The sequence below is a fragment of the Cucurbita moschata genome, unplaced genomic scaffold (genome assembly GCF_002738365.1).
Source record: "Cucurbita moschata cultivar Rifu unplaced genomic scaffold, Cmos_1.0 Cmo_Scf00002, whole genome shotgun sequence".
NCBI lineage: Eukaryota > Viridiplantae > Streptophyta > Magnoliopsida > Cucurbitales > Cucurbitaceae > Cucurbita > Cucurbita moschata.
In genome coordinates this window covers 6,449,894-6,465,399 of record NW_019268518.1, presented here as the reverse complement: position 1 = coordinate 6,465,399, position 15,506 = coordinate 6,449,894, and the positions used below count along the sequence as shown (strand labels likewise).

Here is a 15,506-nt window from a genome sequence, read left to right as displayed (position 1 = left end):
TTATATGCAAACTTTTATATTTGTTGTGTGGGAATTGTGTGCTTCACACACTTTCTTTTCTAAGTTCTCTTTTAAGTTCTAAACCATTGGATGTAAATTTTGGTCTTCCCTTTACTTGGAAAGAGTCATTTAAAATCAATTAGGTACATAAGGACATCTTTGAGACCGATTATAAAATGTTTTTTTTAAAAAAAAACTACTTATATGCTTTTAATTATTCAAAATCTCATTTAAATGGTAAAATCAAATACTAAATTGATTTTAAATAATTAAATGCATATTTTGGAGTAAATTGACCTTGGCAAAAATAATTTTGATCATTTCAAAATTACTCCGAATCATGTTCCAAATAAATTGGAATACAACTCATTTTAGATTAAATATATCAAACAATCCCTAATTAGTTTATGATCTTTTAAAATTTTTAATTTTGCCCTTGGTATACAAAAAGTTCTTGATTAGATTTTATTATTATTTTAAATATGCTAACAAAAACTTATCTATACAATTGTCGTTTAATTAACATATTTAGGGATAGTCATGATAGTGGTTTTGTTGGAGAGCTAAAGTTTTGAAAATATGCACTCTCAAATAGCAATTTTATAGCATTAAAAATTATCCTAAATATGTTTTGATTTCATGTCTTCCATTTTGATTGAATCTATTTTTCTTAATCGAAGGGAATACCAAGTAAATACATGAGAGCTTAGAATTTGATTCTGAACCAAGATCTAAAGGAGAAATTTCAATTTGATGACCAGCCTTTACTCCATTGTAATCTGCCAACTGGAATTGAAAAAAATAAAACATATTATATCTGTACAAAATTTTTATTTCAATTAATAAAACCAATTTGTACAAATTCTTCAAAACATAAAGTAGCTAACAAAGCCAATTAGGGTGTTCAACTTGATCAATGGCCACAACCTCTCAGAAAACCCTAGTGTGGGAACATTTGCCTTAATATAGAAGTAGGTTACAATACTAAAGGCTATTGTTTCATACTGACCATATGCACATTAGAAACTGTAACGCAATACTATTCATTATAATGAATTCTAGCTTTCGAACAATAAAACATTGAAATAATTCTATTGAGAGAAAAAAATACAGATACTTCCCCATTTAACTTGAGTCTCAATTCAATCAACATATAATTCTATCCATCAGCTCTGAATTAATCTTCGAATCGATTGTAGACAGGCCATGTTAAGAGTCTCTGTCCCCCAAGAAGCAACCATCTACCTTGAAGACAACTCTAAAACGATCAAAGAACTCAGTTTTGTTCCGAATACTGACAATCTGTAGTACCGACGAAGTTTACCTAACCTCTATTTTCGAAAGGATTAAAATCCAGTTAGATTCAGCAACAGCTGCATGAAACCAGCACGGTTCTTACAACAGTTCTAGCTACAACAGAAGTTTCCATGTTAGCATAGACCATGTCCAAGGTCAGAGAATGTTATGTCCTTCCATAGAGGAAGGGTGCTTTTTTGTGAGTAACCCAGTACATAGATACGTTAACAAAAGATAACAGTCCTTTGAAGATAAAGTACTGTATATCCAATATGAAATTAAAACACAGAAAAAAGAAAACAAAATGTATGGCATAAGATAGCCTGACAGACAGTATAAGCAATAAAAAAAAGCAATGCATTCTCAAACTATAACTGCTCTTACCTTACCCAGTCAAGTATAGAATAAGACACTGGCTTGGCATAATATAGCCTTCCACTAAATGGAAAAACTATAACAGCATGTTTTAGCGTGGACATAAGAGGTAAAGGTTGTCGTGGAACGATGGTATAAATATCTGCCCTGTCGTACTTCAAATGGCAGAATGATGTTGAAATAAAAAAATCAAACCTGGTGGTGAAGACTACAGGGTTTTTACAGAAGCTTAGAAATGGACAAAAGAGATCATAAAAGATGTATGGCAGGTTTCAACAAGCTATGCAACAATTTATTTCATTCGAAGGATCGAAAACATCTTTAAGCCACATATTATTTCCAATTTCACAAAGTTCAATAGCTATATTTTGAAGAACTATAAAACGATCTGACCTCTTTTGTTATCTTATGCTCATTCCATATTCTGAAACAACACTATTGGGACTTCATTTTTTAATAACCCGGCATTAGGGGCCTCAACCCAGTAATCTAGAGGCACCCCCGCCCACTTCCAGGCCTAGACCAAAAAAACATCAAAGGTTGTTCTTATTCAGTTCACTCAAAGGATCAAACACGCTGCCCCTGAGTAGGAGTACTCTTGCTACTAAATAAGAAAACCCTTTTTTTCAGAAATTAACAAGTCTAAAGTAGGGATGTTATATCGCCATAAAAATGAATGACTGTTGGGTGCAAGAGAGCAGGGTATGACACTTAATCCCTGCACAATTCAGGTGAACGATGCAGATATGGGCTGCACTCCATGGTAAAAAAGAATAGAAAAGAAAAATGAAGAGAAGGAACTTCCTGGACATCGTGAATTATAAACGAATCTTTTATAGCAGTAAAACCACACAAAACGAAAACTCCACGGGTGTCCATTGCGGAAGTAAACATGGTTTCGTAGTTCAATATTTGTGCAGGAAAAAACAACAAAAAAACCCAGGAATTTCAGCTAGTAGGTTCTTAGGAGCTCAAGATTTTATTCATGGTCATCTTGGTGTGTGGACGAGTTAGAATTAAGAGTCAACAAGATCTTCAGGCATAGTCTGACTAAAGGTAGCATCAAGGTGGGCCATGAATATGTCAAACGCTGGTTCATCTGGTCTTCAGGTTAAGGCAGTAGGCTGGCCTCAGGCTTCATAAATCTCAGCTGTTTTAATGGGAAGGGAAAGGCAAGGGGAAAATAATTGTATCAGAATGTTAAGCATAGGGAGACCGGATAGCTTATGTTTATCAAACTAACAATTGTCAGTGGTTCTTTGGCTAACGTTATAGAACAGGTGAAGTTATCTTTTCTTCCATATTTTCTCTCTTTATTCCTACCCCAAAGGAGAAGAGAATAACATACCTGTAAATAATGACTGCCAAGCTAGGAATAATTTCTCCTCCGAGGTTCATTGCCATGTCCGGAAACCCTAAAGAAGAAGTAAAATCGATTCATAATGCTTATAAAGATATACACTACCTATACATTAACAAATTAAATCTGATCATAATGCTTATAAAGATATGCAAGATTTGACCAAATAATTAATAGGTGCACCAACTGCAGAAGGTCAATCTAAATAATTTTTCCTGCTTTCTAGATTGACAACAAGAAATGGAGATGAAGAGAAGAATTTACCCTGAGCTACCACTTCGTCCCATAGAAAAATTTCCATAGGCCCCGTATGCATTACCACCACCACCACCACCACCAATCTACAAAGAAAAAGGTTGGCTTCAGTTGCAAATTAGATGTTTGGTCGTTAGATTCTGACCAATAATAGGTTAAATATCAAGATGAAAAATGAATTTGTTTTCAATTAAAGGCAGATAGGTGGAAAATTTCAAAACTTTATCTGGCATTATATGTGTCAAGGACAATATACATACCTGTGAACCACTGTAACTTCCATAACCATCACCAGCAGCCAAATCAGTGAAACCCCCATAACCACTAGAATAAGAATGTCCACGCCCATGTCTTTTACTATCTCTCCCATCATAATTTAGACTATCTGAACCATCAGCTGATAGGGGAAGATAAGGCAGAACAGGCAGCATAGCAGAGAGAGCACCTTCTCTATCAAAAAGGTTGGCTCTTAGCCTAGTCACTATATGTACAAGAGCCTCCTTGGCGACATCAAGATCCCCAGATATCTAATCATAAAAACAACCAAATTAACCCAAACCAACCCAAGCCATATGAAATATATGAGTTCATCATGACAAGAAAATGAATATCAATCAATTAACAGTGACTACCTGCACCATTTCATCATCCTCCAAGGCAACCTTAGGAAGGTTCTCTTTTGACAGTATTCGAATATTAGCTTTGGTGAGCCTTCTCAACTCAGTAATGATAGCTCCACCTTTACCAATTAGGCAACCAATTCGTGATGTAGGCACAAGCAGGCGGGTTGTGAATGAAATAATCCCAGAATCTCTTTCTACTTTCTCACTGCATCTTGGTTGCAAGCGCAATGCAGCTTCCAATGTGGGAGAATATGAGTCTTCAAAGAACTGAAGCAGTAACAAAGATGTCAGAATTATAATCCACAGCCAACAAAAACAGAGAAATAAAAGATTAGATTAAACCTCCTTAGATGAAATATTAATCAAGCTATCATCTCCTTCAGTAGAACTATCAACTTTTATGGCAGCCTTAGTCTCCTGTCTAATTTGATTGATTACGGCTCCACCTTTTCCAATGACACCTCCAATATTTTCACTTGGACATACCAGTCGGAGAGAAAACTCTTTTGCTGAAGACAATTCTTCTCTTGGAGCTGAATATAAAGACCTGGACCAATTACCACTATCACCTTTATAACCTCCATACGGACCAACCAATGGGGCTAATCCCATTATTGGAGCACCATGTGTGGGAGCCAAAATTGAACCACCAGAAGCATAGACACCAGGTATGGCAGAAGCAAGTAGATGCTGAGATCGTGATGGATTGTCATGCAGTCGAGATGCAATCTGGTACAAGGCTTTCTTCACAATCGAGGGTTCACCAGAAACCTGAAACACATAACTTCAACTAAATAAATACTATAAAGGAGCAAAAACATTTGGTAAATCCATCCACTTACCTGTACAAGTTCATCAGAATTCAGAGCACAACGTGGCAAATGATCATCCTTAAGAATTCGAACCAGTGCCCCAGTCTCAGTGCGAATATTCTGCACAATCTGCCCACCTTTCCCAATAATACAACCAATTTGATCAGATGGTACAAGAATTCTCGCTGTGACATGGTGACCTCCTCCCTCAGATTCCTCCTCATTTAAGTCATCAGCCACAACTCTATCATGCACTTTAAACAAAGCCTCCTGAGCAGGAGAAACATAATCACTATCTTCCATGGAATTAATCTCATTGCTTGGACTGTAGATAGTTATAACACGCTCATCACATCCAGGCACTGTTTCTCCAATTCTAATCTTTGATTTAGTATCTATCCTTAACTGCTTCACTATCTCCCCTCCTCTTCCAATAACACTACCAATCTTTTTTACAGGGCACAAATACCGGTAAACAGTATCCTCTGGATCTATGACAAACTGGTCTCGGTCATCACCATGACTTCTTCGCCTGTTCCCTCCATTTTCAGCATAATCAGACTGAGAATGGTTCCGTTTTCCATAACTGTTCCTCTGACCAGCCATGGACTGAAAAATTGGTTATATCTGTCTCCACACAAATTAAAAAAAAAAACTGTATTAAAGCCATGAATTAATAAAAAATAATAATTAAGGATAACAAAAAATCTGAACAGCCCGAACATATCTTAGCTAGATCATAACCCTGAACATATATGCTACAACATCATGCGTGCATCTAACACAACACAAGAAAATGATTCAATATGAGATACACATCTTAGCAAACGGCTTGCTCAGTTGTAAGTGAAAAACTCATGTTTCCGGCCAAGGATATGAAAAGAGGACCAGCTATAACAAAAACAAAGACCGTTCCATCTTCATATATCAGTTTTAACATTATTGTCAGCTCACTGCACAACAAAACGGCTGATTTAACAAAACTAAATGGAACAGAAAACAAAAGAAACGAAAAATTAAACGAGATTGGAGCTACTTTTACGACAAAAAAATCGTTCTCTTTCCGCGGGGATACAATTTATAGCCTTCTACAGGCATCAAGAAGAAACTTTTTTTTTACAGAGCAGTTCTCTTGCCAAATTAGCAACAAGAACAGAAAATGAGTTTAGATCTCAACTCGACAGCACAATCAGACGCACATAGATATATCAGAACAATGAATACAACCGCATCGCAGAACTGAGCAACAACAGATGAAACAATTGATAACGATAACAGAAAATAAAACGAAAGAGGACAGACTTCGAAATTAAAAACGTTAGAAGCAAAATCAAAAGCAACCTGTAGATTGACGAACAATGAAGAAGAAGGATAGCAATGTGAGGCGAAGACCGACTGTTCGAAATCGATAATTTTTGGGAAACGATCGTTGATTCTCGAGACTTCCTGTGCCGGAGTCTATCTAGGGTTTTGACCCTGGGGACTGTTTTTACTCTACAAAATTACTCCCTATGTTGTCCCCCAAAATACAACGGAATTCAGATTTTTCACTCCGAATAATAATATCCCGAGATTTTTCCTTTTTACTTGGGTTAAATAAATACAACGGAATTTTTTTTTTTTTTTATAATTTGAATAAGCAATAGTAATATACTCAGCAATAAACTCACTTATAAACTTATAATTACACACCAATCTCATTTAGGTTCCCTGTATTGTGCGTCTATCATATATGTTTAACTTTATAGTGCCATAAAAATACCATGTATGGGGGCGATTAGGAGATTTCCAACTATTCCTTAGTTGTGAACTTGTATGGACGAGGGTAAGTGACCATATGGATATATGATAGTTAACAAATACGAGGGTTGCTCCCTCCTTGATGATGATGATATTATAGAGCCTATTAGAAAGCCGCCAAGTAACTTTTCATATGGAGTTTGTCTAGATTGATAGTGTTCATGATGAAGTCACGCATCGGTGCATATGATATATAAGTTGGTTACGAACAGAAGGACTAGTGTAGAGCTAATCATGTTATCCTAGAACCCTAAGTGTAGCTTATCAGAGTTTATCGAGTTATTTTAAATTTTGTGCCAATAGTTCAAGTCTTGGCTCGTGACTCAAGAAAATGGGTTGTCACAGTTGTAAACAAGTGAAAAATATAAAACGAAAAAAGTCACGTTGTTTCTCTAAAATACATAGTTAAAAATCAATCCCAACTATCTGCACTTGCCTAATGTTTCATCGCCAATTTTCCAAACATGGCTACAATAAATATTTGGTAGAAAACTAAACAAATCTTTTCTCGAAAAATTTACAATTTTCGTCTTTGAGGCTATAGGTCAATGCGTAACTGAATTCAATAGTATTTAGTCAAAGAACGAATCTTATGACTTCCATTCTAACAATCATAAAACTAAATTTGGCGGTATTTGGTCATACATGGAAATAATTTATTAATATTTGATCATACATGGAAATAATTTATTAATATTTGATCATACATGGAAAGAACTTAATAGTCATTTAATCACAATGCCATGAGTCTAATAGGACTCCATGCAACATCTACTTAGATATCACAATCTATTGGTTTGTATAGCGAACTTTTGAGATACAAAGTTGTTATCAAACACAGTCTTAATAACAACAGTCTTAATAACAAAAGAGTGTCTATAACAAAAGAGTGTCGCTAATATGGTGTTCCTAGGTTTATGTGAGGACGTCGGTTTCAATTCTACGTAGGGTGACTTTGGGTTTACGAGTTTTTGCTTCCATACATAGCATTAATGCTTTTGAATTGCACGCTATAAATAGCTTAGGCATCAAATCATCTCTTTTCTCTTATTAAAAGAAGTAGAGAGAAAAAAGATGGGTAGCCACACTGTTTTCTCAGTTCTACTTTCATGCTTTGTGTTGTTATCGGGTAAGCTTTTGATTCTTGGAATTCTTTATTTACGTACACATGTTTGGTTAAATATTGGGTTTTGATCCCTTTGTTTTTCTAAGGATTTGGAGTTGAAGTAGTGATGGGAGTCACCGAGGAAGTTGTTACATCAGTCAAGGTAGGTTTTGGTTATCCATACGCCCAAATTTTTGTATATCCATGCAATGTTTGATATAGACGTGCTTTGCATTACTTATTACTTATACGATCCTCTAAAAGCAGTTGAAATCAACCATTTTTGTTTGTTCTAACTAAACACTACCATTTTTGTTTTTATAGAAAATTTTTTGGTCACACGTGAAGGAACGTACTAATATATATTTATGTTGGAGCTAAAATAAACTTTTGTGTGTTTGTTTGGTAGGGAAATGAAGCATATTCAAGGAAGATGAAGATGGAAGCATTGAATTTTTTCGTTACTCCACCAAAAGTTCCATCCGTCGACTTTGTTGTTCCTCCACCCAAAGTATCATCTGGCAACTCTGTTGTTCCTCCACCCAAAGTATCATCTGGCAATTCTGTTGTTCCTCCACCCAAAGTATCATCTGTCAACTCTGTTGTTCCTCCACCCAAAGTACCATCCGTCGACTCCGTAGTTCCTCCACCCAAAGTATCATCTGGCGACTCTGTTGTTCCTCCACCGAAAGTACCATCTTTCAACTCTGTTGTTCCTCCACCCAAAGTATCGTCTGGCGACTCCGTAGTTCCTCCACCCAAAGTTCCATCTGTCGACTTCGTAGTTCCTCCACCTAAAGTTCCATCCGTCAACTCCATAGTTCCTCCACCCAAAGTATCATCCGTCGACTCTGTCGTTCCTCCACCCAAAGTATCATTTGGCAACTCTGTAGTTCCTCCACCCAAAGTTCCATCTGTCAATTCAGTAGTTCCTCCTCCCAAAGTTCCATCTGTCAATTCCGTTGGCATGTAATAACTTACTTATCTCCAACAAACCCCAACCAAAAACACAGTACAATTTGCTGATGTTGGTTCTAATTTCAGCTTCATCCTCTTTCCAAGTCACATGTAAAACTTTAATCTTTTCAAGTATGGAATCAACATGCATATGGAAAAGAAAATTAAGCGTATGAACTCTCTCTAAGTTAGAGTTTTTATGTTCTCTCTCTTTAGCGTGCAACTCTAATCCATGCCTATGAACCAAGTTGAGTTGATCAACTGATACAATGTCGAAATGTCCTCCTCTCTCATTTCCGACCAACTTTCCTTCAACAAATAAAACACAATGGTATGGAGAACGTATGATAAAACCCTAAAACAAAAAATAAAAACAAAACCATGTATCCAATGTTACAAAGTTCTGATTCACATAATCACAACGTTGTTAAATAACATAAAGTTGGTCACATTTGAATATAAGTAGTAAAATGTCAATATAGTTATAGCCTAGCTTTAAATGCAACCATATAAAATTGGGAAATTATTTTGATTTATTTCTCTTATATTACTAAATTATTATTATTTAACAATTCCATTTCCTTTATATATTATTATTGGGATCTATACTCGTGCGAATACTTAGTTTATTATTATTAGCACAAACCCCAAGTTATAATTAATCATAAAATAATGTAATTATTTGATCGAATATTAGAAGCAAATTACTGGAAATTTGACACCAAAAGGTGCAATTCCATGCATGAGTTACACTTGGAAGTTAGAATATATTTGATAGAAAATTAAATAAATCTTTTCTCGAAAGGGTATGCGTCGATGCGTAACTGAATTCGATAATATTTGGCGATGGAACAAAATTTATGACTTCCATTCCAACCATCATAAAACTCAATTTGGTGACATTTGGTCATACATAGAACCAATTTGTTAATATTTGATCGTATATGAAAAGAAGTTGACAAATCATGATGCCATGTGTCTAGTTGGACTCCATGCAAGCATCCACTTAGATATCATTGGTTTGTACTGCAAAAGTTTGAGACACGAAGTTGTTATTAAGCGTTGTTATCAAACATAGTCTTAATAATAATATGATGTTTTTAGGTTTACTGAGGTTTACCATTTTTGCTTCCAAACATAGCATTAATGCCTTTGAATTGCATACTATAAATAGCTTTGGACCTGAACTCTAAAGCCTCAAATCTTCTCTTTAATCTTAACAAAAGAACCAGAGAGAAAAGAAATGGGTAACTATGGAGTTTTCTCTGTTCTTCTCCTTTCATGCTTCGTATTTTCATCTGGTAAGGTTTTAATTCTTAGGATTCTTTATTTACATACACATATTTGGTTAAATATTGGGTTTTGATCCGTTTGTTTTTATAAGGATTTGGAGTTGAAGCAGTGATCGGAGCTGCGGATGAGGTCTTTGTTACTTCAACCAAGGTACTCCCAAATTTTTGTATATCCATCCAATGTTTGGTAAGACGTGCTTTGCATTACTTATTATCTAAAACAATTTAGAACAAACTTAATTATATGATCCGCTAAAAGTACTTGAAATCAACCATTTTTATTTGTTCTAACTAAACACTACCATTTTTTTTTTATATAGAAATTTTTTTAGTCATACGTGAAGGAACATACTAATATATATTTATGTTGGAGCTAAAATGAACTTTTGTGTGTTCGTTTGGTAGGGAAAGGAAGTATATTCGAGGAAGATGAGGATGGAAGCATTTAATTCTTTTGTTACTCCACTTAAAGTTCCATCCGTTGACTCTGTTGTTCCTCCTGTTCCTCCTCCCAAAGTTCTACCGGTTGACTTTGTTGTTTCTCCATCCAAAGTACCATCTATTAACCATGTTGCTCCTCCATCCAGAGTATCATCTGTCAACTCTGTGCCTCCACCCAGAGTACAATCTGTCAACTCTATACCTCCACTCGGAAAACAATCTGTCAACTCTGTACCTCCACTTAGAGTACAATCTGTCAACTCAGTGCCTCCACCTAGAGTACAATCTGTCAACTCTATACCTCCACACAGAGAACAATCTGTCAACTCTGTACCTCCACCCAGAGTACAATCTGTCAACTCTGTGCCTCCACCCAGAGTACAATCTGTCAACTCTGTGCCTCCCCCCAGAGTACAATCTGTCAACTCTGTGCCTCCACCCAGAGTATAATCTATCAACTCTGTGGTTCCTCTACCGAAAATTTCATCTGTCAACTCTATAGTTCCTCCACCAAAAGTATCATCTGTCAACTCTGTACCTCCACCTAAAGTATCACCAGTCAACTCTGTAGTTCCTCCACCTAAAGTTCCAACTGTCGACTCCGTAGTGTCCCACCTAAAGTTCCAAAGTTCCAAAGTTCCATCTATCAACTCCGTTGTTCCTCCACCTAAAGTTCCATCTGTCGACTCTGTTGTTCCTCCACCCAAAGGACTATCTTTCTGAGTCACATGTAAAACTTTAATCTTTATAAGTATGTAATCAAGATGCATGTAGAAAAGAAAATTAAGCGTATGAACTCTCTCTAAGTTACAGTTTTTATGTTCTCTCTTTAGTGCTCAACTCTAATCCATGCCTATGAACCAAGTTGAGTTGATGAACTGATACAATGTCGGACATGTCCTCCTCTCTCATTTCCGACGAACTTTCCTTCAACAAATAAAACTCCTTCAACAAATAAAACACAATAGTACGGAAAACGAAACCATTTATCCAATGTTACAAAGTTCTGACTCACATAATAACAACGATGTTAAATAACATAAAGTTGGTCACATTTGAATATAAGTAGTAAAATGTCAATAGAGTTATAGCCTAGCTTTAAATGCAACCATATAAAATTGGGAAATTATTTCGATTTATTTCTCTTATTTCACTAAATTATTATTATTTAACAATTCCATTTACTTTATATATTATTGTTGGGATCTATACTCGTGCGAATGCTTAGTTTATTAATACTGCACAAAACCCAAGTTATAATTAATCATAAAATAATGAAATTATTTGATCGAATATTAGAAGCAAATTACTGGAAATCTGACAGCAAAAGGTGCAATTCCATGCATGAATTACACTTGGAAGTTAGAATATGATATGAGAAACGAAGAACAGAGAAGAAATTATTATTTGAGATTCAGGAAGAGGGCGGCAGAGGAGGGGAAGAAGGGGGGGTGAGATAGCCACTTCTTGTATTGGTATTTGGGCCTGGATCTGCATAGTCCATCACTTCCATCATCACTTTCCTGGGCTTGCCCCCACTCTTCTGCCAACACAAACAAACCCCTTCGTTAATTACACCAATATCTTCCAAAAACTCCATTTCTAGGCTTCCAAAAAGCTTACCTTTTGCGATGAACTGGTGGTATCATAGCCGGGATGTGCCGCTGCTTCCATCGCTCCCACGCCAAATCCTGAAGAGAAAATGAAGAACCATGAGGATCAAGGGAGTGAACATAGAAGAAAAATATGGGAAATTGTTTGGAGTACCAAGAACGATGAAGAGAAGGAGAAGAATTGGGAAGATTTTAGGATGATCCATAAGGCGGCTAGAGAGAGAGTTGTGAAGGGAAAGTAAAAGGAAGGTATGAGGAGTGTTCAGATCCAGAGGAATTTAATGAAGCACTAAGGCAGTGAGAGGATAAGATTTTTTTTTTTTTTTTTTTTTAATAATAATAATTATTATTATTATTATGCATATTTTTGTTATAAAAAAATTTACAGGCTTTATGTCGTGTTGACATTGGGTTCTTTGATGCAAGTGCCAAAGTCAGATGAGAGATAATCTAAGTCATATGGGTCACACTTTTTGAGGCTTTCTATATCTTTTTTTAAAAGATATAGAAAATAACTAAATAAAAATAATTTATATCCTTTCAACTTTATTAACCTTTAATAAAATATCTAAGATCAAATCAATTCAATCCTAATTTAACCTAGGATAAAATATTTGGTGGTTAAAACTTAATTTCATTAACTATTTTTTGAAGTTAAGTTAAAAGATCTGACTCATATGCTATTCTTGAACTACTTTACTATATATGTGTATATATATTCAAATCGGGATGTAATAATGACAAATTATAATACACATTAAAATTTGTATTTATTAATAAAGTATATAAAATGGATAAAATTGCCCACGTGGCATTTGGGCTTAATCCCCGAACTAAGCCCATTTCCATATAAGTTAAAATCCAAGCCCACCTATGAAAATTAGGTCAACCAAGTGAATATGGGCTTCGGCCCAACCAGAACGCCTTTTTGTTTTATTCATAATAAAAAAAAAACTTATTTTTAAATGTCATAATAAAAAAATTTGAATTCTTGAGGCAATGGCCAATTCCCATTTTGACCCAAAGACTTCAAGGTCAACGTTTGGTAGTTTTCAGGTCAGTGCTTTTTTCTTCCTTTTTATGAACAACGGCAATGGCATTGCGTTTGGGTTTTGAATTTTGATTTGTCCATTTGTGGTACCAAATTAATTTTGTTTTTTTTTTTGTTCCTTTTTTGAGAATTTATATATATATTGAAAAAAAAAAAAGGTCAAATTTCAATTATAAATAAAATAAAATAGTATCTAATCATTAGTTAATCATTAGTTAATTCTATTGTTTAAAAATTAAAAGTATGTTCCTTTTTCCTTTGTAAAGTATATTCTATTATATTATTTAATTGATTAAGAATCAAAACACTTTAATTAACATCCCTCCATCAAATTATTACTTCCATAAATGGGAATAAGACCACACTTGTTCTAAAAATGGAAATTAAATTAAGAAATAATAATAAATTCTAAAAATCTTTTTAAGGTTGAGATTGTTTTAAGTTTTAATTAATATAATATTATATTATATTAATAAATTAGGTTAATTTAACAAAAAAAAAGTGTGGGCCAGGCCCATGGAGTGGCCCACCAAATCATTCCCACATCATGGAAGGAGAAATCCAAAGCCCATAAGGGAGAAGTAGCCCACGTAAGCTTCCTTCATCCTCTGACTTAAGCCGATTGCCATTTCCTAAATTCTTCAACCGACTTCTCTTTCTTTTTCCACAGGAGATGTGGCTTTAAAGCTTCAAATCACGCTCTCTCCACTAGTTTCTTCTTCTTTTTCTGTCTCCACTCTTTTGGATTTAACCTGTTTCGCCGATTTCTCAATCCCCATTACGTCTTTTTTGGGTTTTAATTGCCGTTTCGATTCGATTGAGGAGTTGGAATTGGTTTAGGCGCCGACAAATTTCTGGGTTTTCTTTTTCATCTGGAATTAATAATACCCTTTTCTCGATTTGGATTTTTCCCTTGAGTTGTTCGATCTGATTCGGGGTCTGAATTGCTGATTTGATTGATTGATTGATTGATTGATTGAATCGGGCAGTTTCGATCGCAGTTCGGTTGGAATTTGATTTGAGATGGTCTATTTCCCATACTCAATCTCGGTCTGCAAGTCCGTTGACCAACCAACCGTCATGGCGAGTTCAGTGAATTTATCCGATCCAAGTTCCAAATCAAGGAACAGGAAGATGACTGTCTCATCGACTTGTTCGAAATTCCCCGTTTGTCATAGGTCTCGATCGGCCGTCATCGATGTTGTGATTTTGATCGCTGTGGTTGGTGCTTGTGGGGTTTTGTTATTTCCCTATATGAAGCTTGTAATCGTTGAATTCCTTGATATTTTCGGCGCGATTCTGTATTTAATGGGGGAGGAAGTCTCTCGTGCTCCTTGGATTTATGGATCCATTGGACTAAGCATTTTCTGTGCTTCATTAGCTGCCTGGGTTGTTTTAATTTGCACGAACAGGAAATGTGGAAATCCTTATTGCAAGGGTCTTCGCAAGGCAGCTGAATTCGATATCCAATTGGAGACAGAGGAGTGTGTGAAGAACTCTAGTCCATTAGTTAAAAATGGAGTAAAGAAAGGGCTGTTTGAATTGCCCCGTGATCATCACCGCGAATTAGAAGCTGAACTTAAGAAGATGGCACCTCCTAATGGAAGAGCTGTGCTCATATTTCGAGCTAGATGTGGCTGTTCTGTTGGTCGATTGGAAGTTCCTGGGCCTAGGAAGCAGCTGAAGAAGATCAAGAAATAGTAGCATCTATAATATTGCTTGAAGCATATAGATAGGATAATCATCACAGGTATACACAATATGCTGAGAAGATTTTTCTTACTCTTGTGGAAAATCATGTCTCTAAATAAGCTCATGGCAGACAGGTGTAAGGAACATAATCACAAATACAGTTTTTAATTAGGGAATATACAACCCTTGTTGCATCACCTTCCTATGTTCTCCTAGATCTATATTTCTTAGTATGATTTAATTACAGTTTCAGGGAAATATATGCCTGTTCGTACAGATCAACATAGTATTACACCTTAAAGATTATTAGTTAAATGCAAGCTTGAAATTCTGGTATTCACTGAACTGAAATTTCTGGTCATTTATGCCTGCTGCCTTGTGAAAAGCTGTAATCTTCTTGGTTTTGATGCCAATCAGATTCTACATCTTAGTTCTCACAAGAAGCTGTTTATATATATTATATTTGTTGATTTGATGGTGCTGAAACGGCTGGAAGGTTTTGTTTTCTGCTATAATATTATTAAACTAACTACTTACTTTCCCATCTATCTTCTGGATGAATTTTGATGGCTATGCATATACTGGAATACATACTAGGCATGGTAATGGTTCAAGTCCATCGTCAGTAGATATACTTCCCCTCAATGTTTTTTTGGTAGAGGCTTCCACACCCTTATAAAAAATGTTTCGGAAACTAACTAGAGAACAAATATGAATGGTTGAAAGGTAAAGTAGTGATTCGAAACGAAAATGGGGGAATATTTTTCTGGTGATGTTCTTGGGTGAGCTGCATTCAAGTTAGGTTTAGAAGGCTTTTTCTGCCACCTCTTTTAT

At 35.5% G+C, this 15,506-nt stretch overlaps 4 protein-coding genes across 4 annotated transcripts; 3 read left to right on the top strand and 1 right to left on the bottom strand.

Annotated features, from left to right (window-relative positions):
- Positions 1 to 2,120: 2,120 nt before the first annotated feature.
- Positions 2,121 to 6,241, bottom strand: LOC111459820 (KH domain-containing protein HEN4-like). Its single transcript, XM_023102900.1, has 8 exons — positions 6,063 to 6,241; positions 4,752 to 5,348; positions 4,252 to 4,680; positions 3,919 to 4,176; positions 3,547 to 3,813; positions 3,296 to 3,372; positions 3,020 to 3,086; positions 2,121 to 2,821 (listed from the first exon to the last, which is right to left on the bottom strand). Exons 2-7 carry the CDS (start codon positions 5,325 to 5,327, stop codon positions 3,041 to 3,043), a joined length of 1,653 nt encoding a protein of 550 aa, XP_022958668.1. The 5' UTR covers positions 5,328 to 5,348; positions 6,063 to 6,241; the 3' UTR covers positions 2,121 to 2,821; positions 3,020 to 3,040.
- A 1,497-nt stretch (positions 6,242 to 7,738) lies between these two features.
- Positions 7,739 to 11,140, top strand: LOC111457209 (protein diaphanous homolog 1-like). The gene is made up of 4 exons (XM_023099395.1): positions 7,739 to 7,789; positions 8,036 to 8,348; positions 8,385 to 8,547; positions 10,967 to 11,140. Exons 1-4 carry the CDS (start codon positions 7,754 to 7,756, stop codon positions 11,037 to 11,039), a joined length of 585 nt encoding a protein of 194 aa, XP_022955163.1. The 5' UTR covers positions 7,739 to 7,753; the 3' UTR covers positions 11,040 to 11,140.
- LOC111457216 (early nodulin-75-like) lies at positions 9,780 to 11,108 on the top strand. Its single transcript, XM_023099407.1, has 3 exons — positions 9,780 to 9,884; positions 9,968 to 10,026; positions 10,281 to 11,108. The coding sequence occupies exons 1-3, from the start codon at positions 9,827 to 9,829 to the stop codon at positions 10,764 to 10,766; spliced, it is 603 nt and encodes a 200-aa protein (XP_022955175.1). The 5' UTR covers positions 9,780 to 9,826; the 3' UTR covers positions 10,767 to 11,108.
- Positions 11,141 to 13,580: 2,440 nt separating the features above from the next.
- On the top strand, positions 13,581 to 15,023 carry LOC111457202 (uncharacterized protein At5g19025-like). Its single transcript, XM_023099383.1, has one exon. It carries the CDS (start codon positions 14,004 to 14,006, stop codon positions 14,679 to 14,681), a length of 678 nt encoding a protein of 225 aa, XP_022955151.1. The 5' UTR covers positions 13,581 to 14,003; the 3' UTR covers positions 14,682 to 15,023.
- The last annotated feature ends 483 nt before the right edge of the window (positions 15,024 to 15,506 follow it).

What these genes read in the sequence shown, in the direction of transcription:
- LOC111459820 (XM_023102900.1), bottom strand. Translation starts at nt 5,327, where the DNA reads ATGGCTGGTCAGAGGAACAGTTATGGAAAACGGAACCATTCTCAGTCT. An exon ending in AGGATGATGAAATGGTGCAG is followed by an intron (nt 3,814 to 3,918) that starts GTAGTCACTGTT and finishes TTTTATGATTAG; the next exon opens with ATATCTGGGGATCTTGATGT. An exon ending in GAAGTTACAGTGGTTCACAG is followed by an intron (nt 3,373 to 3,546) that starts GTATGTATATTG and finishes TTTTCTTTGTAG; the next exon opens with ATTGGTGGTGGTGGTGGTGG.
- LOC111457209 (XM_023099395.1), top strand. Translation starts at nt 7,754, where the DNA reads ATGGGAGTCACCGAGGAAGTTGTTACATCAGTCAAG. An exon ending in AAGTTGTTACATCAGTCAAG is followed by an intron (nt 7,790 to 8,035) that starts GTAGGTTTTGGT and finishes TTTGTTTGGTAG; the next exon opens with GGAAATGAAGCATATTCAAG. An exon ending in CAACTCTGTTGTTCCTCCAC is followed by an intron (nt 8,349 to 8,384) that starts CCAAAGTATCGT and finishes TAGTTCCTCCAC; the next exon opens with CCAAAGTTCCATCTGTCGAC.
- LOC111457202 (XM_023099383.1), top strand. Translation starts at nt 14,004, where the DNA reads ATGGTCTATTTCCCATACTCAATCTCGGTCTGCAAGTCCGTTGACCAA.
- LOC111457216 (XM_023099407.1), top strand. Translation starts at nt 9,827, where the DNA reads ATGGGTAACTATGGAGTTTTCTCTGTTCTTCTCCTTTCATGCTTCGTA. An exon ending in ATGCTTCGTATTTTCATCTG is followed by an intron (nt 9,885 to 9,967) that starts GTAAGGTTTTAA and finishes TGTTTTTATAAG; the next exon opens with GATTTGGAGTTGAAGCAGTG. An exon ending in TCTTTGTTACTTCAACCAAG is followed by an intron (nt 10,027 to 10,280) that starts GTACTCCCAAAT and finishes TTCGTTTGGTAG; the next exon opens with GGAAAGGAAGTATATTCGAG.